Here is an 8220-nt window from a genome sequence, read left to right as displayed (position 1 = left end):
AGCCTGGGCAAGGCTTTAACACACTGAATCGTTGCAAAGCTCAAGTCAGGTCTCTGCCCCTGGCCCAGCTGCACGCCAGGGACGCGCTGGGCGGGGCGGAGTAGCCTCCAGGCCCCCAGCTCTTCCCCCGCCCCTAGGAGCCCGGGCCCCGCCTAACCCCTGCCCGTTCCCCAGCGGGCCCTCTATGCCCCGCCCCTCGTGGTCTGGCCCCGCCCGCTCGCCGTCTCCTATCCGGAAGCTGCCGGGGAGGGCGGCAGGGACGGTGGCCGCGCGGGGCTGTTTCTCTCCGATGGCGGAGCGGAAGGATGTCGCTGGTGTCCGGGCTGCTGTCGCACACGCTGGGCAGGGTGCTGCGGCTCTCCGGGCTCCATAGCGGGGCCGGGGGCCATGCGCAGGGGGGCCCGGCCATGGAGCAGGACAGAGCGCTCGAGGTGTATGGTGACTATCGCAGCCGCTGCCGGGAGCGCGGGCCGGGGCAGGGGCAGGCGGCGCCGCGGGGGCTGGGCTGGGCACAGGGGCGGGGAGCGGCGCGTCGAGGTAATTCGCCCTGCCCCGAGGGCAGGGGACCGGCTAGGTGATCTCTCGAGCTCCCTTCCAGTCCTGTGGTGCCCCGGCGGGTGGGTGCCCTGGGGGGAGCGGTGCCCTGGGGGGAGCAGTGCCCCTGGCAGGTGGGTGGGTGCCCTGGGGGGGGCGGTGCCCGGGGAAGGGGCCGGTGCCCGGGGCAGGTGGGGTGGGTGCCCGGGGGAGGGGCAGATGGGGTGGGTGTCCCTGGCAGGTAGGTGGGTGGGTGTCCCTGGCAGGTAGGTGGGTGGGTGTCCTGGGGGGGGTGGTGCCCCTGGCGGGTGGTTGCCCTGGGGAGGGGCGGATGGATGGGTGCCCCTGGCAGGTGGGTGGGGGGGTTCCCTCGGGGGGAGCGATGCCCCTGGCGGGTGGTTGTCCTGGGGTGGGGTGGATGGTCGGCACCCCGGCGAGTGGGTGGGTGCCCTGGGGGGAGCAGTGCCCTGGCGGGTGGTTGTCCTGGGGTGGGGTGGATGGTCGGCGCCCCGGCGGGTGGGTGGGTGCCCTGGGGGGAGCAGTGCCCTGGCGGGTGGTTGTCCTGGGGAGGGGCAGATGGTCAGTGCCCCTGGCAGATGGGTGGCTGCTCTGGAGGAAGGGGTGGGTGAGTGTTCTGGATACTGAGAGCTTTGGGATGCGTTGTTGGTGCCCAGATGCAGTGGGGCAGAGAGAGAGAGAGGTGCCTGGGGACCCACCTGGCCCTGAGATCTGTGCAGGGTGGGAAGCTGTCTGCGCTGCTCAGTTCTGGTGTAAGGTGAGCCACTCTCAGGGTCACTTCCACTGGGAAATTACTTTGTTACTTCATCCCTCTGGCTAGGGCACAGGCCAGACACCCTTGGCAGTTAATGCGAGACTGGTAGCTCCAGAAAGGGCAGACGGGCCAGACTAACCTTTTGTGTGCCAGGTGCCAAATATATTTGTGGCCCCCATGGAGGCAATGGAGCATGTTGTGGGGACGTTAGTCCCCAAAGCGAGGAACCAGCCAGAGGCAATGGGGCATGGCATGGTAGGGGCGGCCCCGCTCCGCCCAGCCCAGTGCAAGGGCACTATTTACAAACCGGCAGTTGCCAGATGCACAGTGGCCCAGCCCTGTGCTGCCAGCATGCCCCTTCCCCTTGGGGGCGGGCCCCTGCCGTGCCACACAGTTCCCTCCCCCCCCCCAAAACCGGAACCCTTTCCCCCCAATTCCCTGTGGCCAGAACCCCCCTGTACCTGCTATGCCCAGCACCCCCCCCCACACACATGCACAGCACCCTGCACAACACCACCCTTGCCCACAGCCTCACCACAACTGCCCAGCACACCCCCCACAGAATCCCCACTCTCTGGTGCCTCAACACACACACAGATCCACCCTGCCCCTTCACAGCCCAGCACTCCCCAGAGAACCACCCCCTGCCACCCAGCTGCACTCACTGGCCCCTCAGGAGTGGCACGATCAGCCAGGCTAAGGCCTGCCCCGGCCAAGCTCTCTCAAGACACAGGCAAGCCCCCCACACTGTCACCCCTTCCCCCCTCCCCACACACACACCTGGCTGAGACTGGCCAGACTTCTGCACCAGTCCCAGAAAGCTCAGCTCCCGGGAGACAGACGGGGCCCCACAGGTGATGGGAAGCAGAGACTGCCCGGAGCCGGAGGTGCACTGGGTCCAGCCAGGGGGCTGAGAGGAGCAGGGGGGTGAGGCCAGGGGGCCTGAGGAGCAAATGATGGGTGGGGGCAATCAGTATGTGCTCAGAATGTGAATCTTGATAGCCCCTGTAACTTTTATCCTAGTGATTGTAACTAGTAGAGGTTCTGCTGAGGTGTTAAATATTTGTTATCCAATTTTAGGGTCCTCTGTGGCCCTTTACATGGATTCTAGCTCCTTTGTAAATTCCATCCTTAATCTCCAGCTCTCCAAGACAGTTGTAAAACAATGCAATACAAATACTGTGTTTTTTCCTATAAACATAGGAGCAATTCCAAACCACAAGTCCTCTAGTTCACAATCTAAATATTAAAACCAAATCTGGTGGCAAAAGCATTTCTTCCATACATTATAAATCAAGTTTAGATTTAGTTTGTAGCCAGAAGGGCAAAAAATAGCAAATACTGAATTGGAGGCCAGATTGAAGCCCTTGTGCACACCGTTCTAGAGCCACTCTGTTGTAATTACTGTTGGAGAGGGGGATGTTTGCAGACTTGAGTGGGTCATCAGTGGCACGCTTTTCATTGGCATTAATTCAGGTTGTTAGTTGCACTTCAGATACTCAGTATTTGGATACCATATGCTATCTGAAACATAGCCTTTTTAATATACTAAGTAACTCCAGGGCCGCCCGGGTGGGCAAGTGGGGCAATTTGCCCCAGGCCCTTCAGGGGCCCCCACGAGAATATAGTATTCTATCGTATTGCAAATTTTTTTTATGGAAGGAGCCCCCAAAATTGCTTTGCCCCAGACCCCCTGAATCCTCTGGGCAGCCCTGAGTAACTCTAAAATCTTAACACTGTTCAGAGATGAATTTTACTGGGAAGAAGGCACTCTGATTCTAGATTTTTATTACGCAACAGATCATCCTGGACATATATTAAGTTCACTGTGTAAACTGATGAGTCACTGACTGTCGGTAAAACTTCATGGCAGGAAAGTTCAGTAGGTCAGTTTCAGCCCTTGTCTAACTCCACTGTAGTTAATGGCATTACAACAGGGCTGAATTTGGCCCATTTATATATTAACAAGTTTGTGAAAAGGTGACTATGGTATTTGATTCAATATTAGCTTTTATTGCCAGCATTAAATGCTATCACACATGTTGGGTGAATATTGTATTCACCAAAGGGCTTTGAGATATTACTTTTAGAAAATGACTTCTCATGCAGACTACGGGCAGAATATAAAGCCAGTTGAGATGACCACACTGAGTACTCAAACAATGTAATCAAAGTCCTTTTGTACACTCGAGTTCATTGCTGGAATGCTTTTCCACTGAAAGAGTTTGGGGCTGTTTGCATGGCATTCCCCTTTTAAAAAAAAAAAAAAAAAAAAAAACAGGTTAGGTTTGTAGTATGGGTTCCAGCCAGCCACATCTATAGTGGTTTGATTTAATAAATAAATAAATAGAAGGTTGTTAACAAGGTTGAATTAGTCTGAAATTAATCAGATAATGATTTTTACAAATTTATTCTTTATTTGCAACTGTTGACAGATCATACAAACAAATTTTATCCTGTCATTTGTTCATGAATTCCTCACTGTGTATATTTGGTCACGGAAATCTTATAGTATTGTTTCTGTCCAGTGATTGGATGACCTAAACTTATGAACAGGAGGATATCTCTTTTTCGGGTTGTGAATTGTCTTTTAGCATTTGTAATAGTTTTGAATCTACACTGTAAGCACTTCATCCTGGAAAATGCTTAGTCTCTCCAACTTTTATTGACTTTTTTGGGAGCAAGGGTGGCTTTCAATCTTGCAAAACTTGACCCATATATCAGAAGTTCCTCAAGTCAAGGATCTTATTTTCTTACTCTTCTGTGAAGTGCTAAGCATACCAATTTCAGTAAGAGAGAGGTGTCAACAATCACATTGCCCTGGGTAAAGGGTTTGATGTAATAAGATAATACTATAAACTAAATTCATACTGTGTTCTGGGTAAGGTCTATGTTTTCCCTGTCAAAACAGTGCAGAGCTGATGCACTCCATTTGTAGGTAGTAAAATGCTATGTTCTTTGACCATGAACTGTAGAAATTTTTGCATTGTATGGAGAGGAGCAGACATGGTGAGATACAGGTGCTTTGGTTTGTGCTCCTCTTGTGTGAACTGAGTCAGCAAGACGTTTCAGTAACCAGGCCTCTCCTGGAGAGGAGTTGAAAAAATTAGGCTGGGAAGAACAACTTGTTAAAAATCTATGACTTTTTCCCTAATCCTCTAATTTTATAAAAGGTATTTCATTTCTGGTGTATGTCCTTCTGCTTTAGATATAATTCGAACTATCCGGGATCCAGAGAAGCCTAACACTTTAGAAGAACTGGAAGTGGTAACAGAAAGTTGTGTTGAAGTGCACGAGATAGGGGAAGATGAATATCTCGTTATTATCAGGTTTACACCAACAGTACCTCATTGCTCTTTGGCAACTCTCATTGGTAAGATTCATATTTCCTTAAATGGCCCAATAGTTTTCTTCTAAAATGTGTAACAGTAAACCAAATGCAGTGGAGGTTCGTCTGAGTAACGCTAATAAAAATAAAGTATTTTTTCACTTGTGTATTAGAAAGCATTATACAAAGCAGTCAAAAGAAATACTGCAATATTTCTTAAACCGAATAGCATTTTATGAAGCAAAAATATCCTGTAGGTCTTGTTCAGGGATGACGGCTTTCAAAAATCCTCTTCATGCTTTTTTAGTTCCAAGAAGCACTGAGTTAAGAGAGGAAGAAAAGGAATTGTGAGTTACGCGTACATGATTGCTGCCTATTAGGTCCTAGCCACACTAGTTTGAATAGTATTGGCCTTGACAGCAGTTTTCAAAAATGCCTGTCGCGGATATGGACCTACCACTGTTTTACAGTTCAGTGTAGCCAGAGGTTTTCTGTGTATGGTAGTGCAAACAATGATACTGGACTAGTCCCTTTAAGGTAATCTGTAGCACAATTTCTGAATATACACCTCTACCCCGATATAACGCTGTCCTCGAGAGCCAAAAAATCTTATCGTGTTACAGGTGAAACTGCATTATATCGAACTTGCTTTGATCTCCCGGAGCGTGCAGCCCCGCCCCCCGGAGCACTGCTTTACTGCGTTGTATCCGAATTCGTGTTATATCGGGTCGCGTTATATCGGGGTAGAGGTGTAGCTGTAATATGGATTGGTGTGGAAGTAAACCATTTAATAGCTTACTGTTGCTCTAGGTGTTTCAAAATGTTTAACAAGCTACAGTACAGATAGGGCTTCAGTATTTGCCTTGTTGCTTCTTAGCTAAGCAGCCGAAGGTTGCTTTAGATAACTGGTGGCCAGACTTTAGAAATAATGGGGAAAGGGGAAGCATTAGTGTTGAAATGAATGTAGAACAGTGATTGTTGAGTAATACTGTGCCTTGGTAGTATATGATGAATAGGGAGTAAAGCAGTGTGGCTTATGGTGTAGTCTTGTCTCGAGAGATTAATCTTCACTGATTTAAGAGAAATAACATATCGGGCTCTCTTCAGCAGTTCTTACTCATGCAAAATTGCATTGAAGAAAATACAATGGGATTAGATCTGTGATGGCTCCTGTGTCTAGGTCTGTTAAAAATTGAAGTTATATTTTTAATTTTTATTGATTACAATCTAGGGATTGTATATTTACCCAGCTTGTATCCTCCTGAATATGAATAGCTGATAGGAGTTGATTTTTTCCTTGGGCTAGAAGGGTATGTTCCAAAATGTTGCATGGTTCTGGCATTACTACAGAAGTTTAAAGAAAAGCAGTTTGTCAGATCTTAAAAATAAAAACAAACCCTCTTATGTACTATTAAAAGATCACAAAGTAGAACAAGATTATACTACTTTTGCTTATTTTCTTTGATTATGTGCTTAGTTGGGATGTTGTTCATCCTGTTTCCTTCCTGTGATGAAACGAGACTTCAGCTCTCTGAAGTTATGCTGCTTAGATATAACGTAGATTAGCAAGCTTTAGATTTCTAAGTTAACACAGACAAAGGATTCTCATTTTACATTTTAAATACTTTTTTTCCTTAAAGGAAAATAAATGTTTGAGTTTAACCAAGAGGCAAATCATGCTGAAGTATCACACCACTTCTTTGTATGGGAAAATGAAGTACAAATGGTTGAGAATTTATCGGCCTATTTTAGGACTGGCAGCTACCTAATTATTTACTATGGGCTTATCTACATAGGGAAGCAATTTTGAAATAAAATAGGGTGTGAATTTGAAACACAGTAGTTGGTCATGCTATCTCCCTGTATAGACACTCTTCTATTCCACACTTAGTGCCTTTGTGTAGAATAAGAGTGTTCATATTGGAAGCTAGTATGGAATATCTATTCCCCAATAGCTATTCCAGGCAATTTGCTGGTGTAGAAAGGCCCTTACAAAAAACAGATTCTATGAGCATTACTTACAGTATATGTATTTAAATAGTCTGAAGATTTTTATCTGATTTTTGAGAAGTAAAGTAGCTGACTGTTTTAGAGCGCCACGGTTTGATTTCCACAGGCTTTGTGTTCTTTTGTTCTGAGTAACCTCTGTTTCTCCACAGTTCCTCATTCTGTAAAAGGAAAGAGCTACAGCAAGTATATTTAAGCAGCTATGCAGCACATGTAAGAGTATAAGCCATAAGCCGTTTGTCAGAGTTCCTCTCATGCACAGACTACTTGATTTTAAATTTTTATGTCTTTTTACCTACTAGGCCCTAAATAGCCTGGGACCAGCCTACTGAGAGTGTCAGTCTGTGTGCTGCTGAATTTCTATCCTCCTTGATAGAACTGGGTTTGGCAGAATTGAATTTTTTTTTACACAATTTTGACAGATAATATCAATGCTTATTTTTAAATTTTTTTAAAATTACAGTTTTTTAATTTTCAGTTGTGGGAAATTATGGGCTGGTCTGATAATGGGGGGAGTCAGATAATTATTTAATGACATGTTGAGATCCAAAAAGTAAAAGCTTTATCACCATTAAAACACACACTGTCAACATCACGTGTCTAAATATCTAAAGTAAATATCCTTAAGTCGAACTCAAATAAGTTCTCAAGCATAATTTTTCTTATTGTACCTATTTGTAAATTTTTATTCTTATCAATGGAAATATATTTTTCATTGGTCTGTATGTGTACATTGAGATCGACATTTACTGACATTTACCAATTAAAAATCTGATCCAAGCCTAGATATAATAGAGAGGGGAATGGCTGCCAGGGTGTTCTCCATACAGGCCCCAGGACTCTGGAATCCCCTCCTGTCCCTGCTCTGAAGTAGCCCAGACTTCCAGGGCATCTTGGAGGACCTATTTATTTCAAGTGATTTTTGAGGCATGAGCCAATATATTGAGGTGTTGGTATTTCTACTGCTGCTTGATAGAAGGGTTGGGCGGTTGGTATTGCATTTTGTTTTAACTAATTGGCAGGGTGCTCAGAACCTGTGCATGGGCACTCTTTACTTTCTTTCAATTTAGAATAAACAAATATATTTTCAAGAAGTCTGACTACCTGGATATTTACTCTCTGAAAGGAACTGGTAGCTGGGAGAGTTATTGCTGTAACTGATTTTTGCCCCCGATCCCTAAGTGGCCCCCTCAAGGATTGAACTCACAACCCTGGGTTTAGCAGGCCAATGCTCAAACCACTGAGCTATCCCTCCCCCCAAGTGTCTCCTGGTCAGTCCAGTGGCTAATCTCCAGGTCGTTGAAAAATGGGTCACATGCTTGTAGTGGTCTTCTGTCCCAAAGAATTACTGGGTACTTGCCTGTTATGTCATACTCTCTAGTGGATTCAAGCATCCTCTTCATCTGTCTGCCCTAGGCTAATGATTACGAAGATGAACACATTAGATTTCAGATGTTTCTCTCTAGGTTAGTTGCATGTAATCTCCTAATTTATCACTAATAGCATATAGTTACTACAGTGATGGGTACAATAGAAAGGCCTAATTTAGATAACATTGTGTTTGAATGTTACATGTAAA

The 8220-nt window shown here is 46.3% G+C and overlaps 1 protein-coding gene across 2 annotated transcripts in view; it reads left to right on the top strand.

Moving 5' to 3' along the window:
• Window positions 1–200: 200 nt before the first annotated feature.
• The window catches only part of CIAO2A (cytosolic iron-sulfur assembly component 2A), a 15410-nt gene continuing 7390 nt past the window's right edge, over window positions 201–8220 (top strand). The window contains exons 1-3 of one of the 2 annotated variants that reach the window (XM_034784380.1): window positions 201–438; window positions 4515–4679; window positions 6794–7064. In XM_034784380.1, coding sequence (XP_034640271.1) covers window positions 306–438; window positions 4515–4679; window positions 6794–6837 — 342 coding nt within the window. In that variant the 5' untranslated portion in view covers window positions 201–305 and the 3' untranslated portion in view covers window positions 6838–7064. Of the gene's footprint in view, window positions 439–4514; window positions 4680–6793; window positions 7065–8220 lie in introns of those variants that run through there. The other variant, XM_034784379.1, reaches the window with a different exon arrangement.

This window comes from Trachemys scripta, chromosome 10, assembly GCF_013100865.1.
Source record: "Trachemys scripta elegans isolate TJP31775 chromosome 10, CAS_Tse_1.0, whole genome shotgun sequence".
In the NCBI taxonomy this organism is placed as follows: domain Eukaryota; kingdom Metazoa; phylum Chordata; order Testudines; family Emydidae; genus Trachemys; species Trachemys scripta.
Note: the sequence above shows the minus strand (reverse complement) of the source record. Positions and strands in the feature narration are given on the sequence as shown.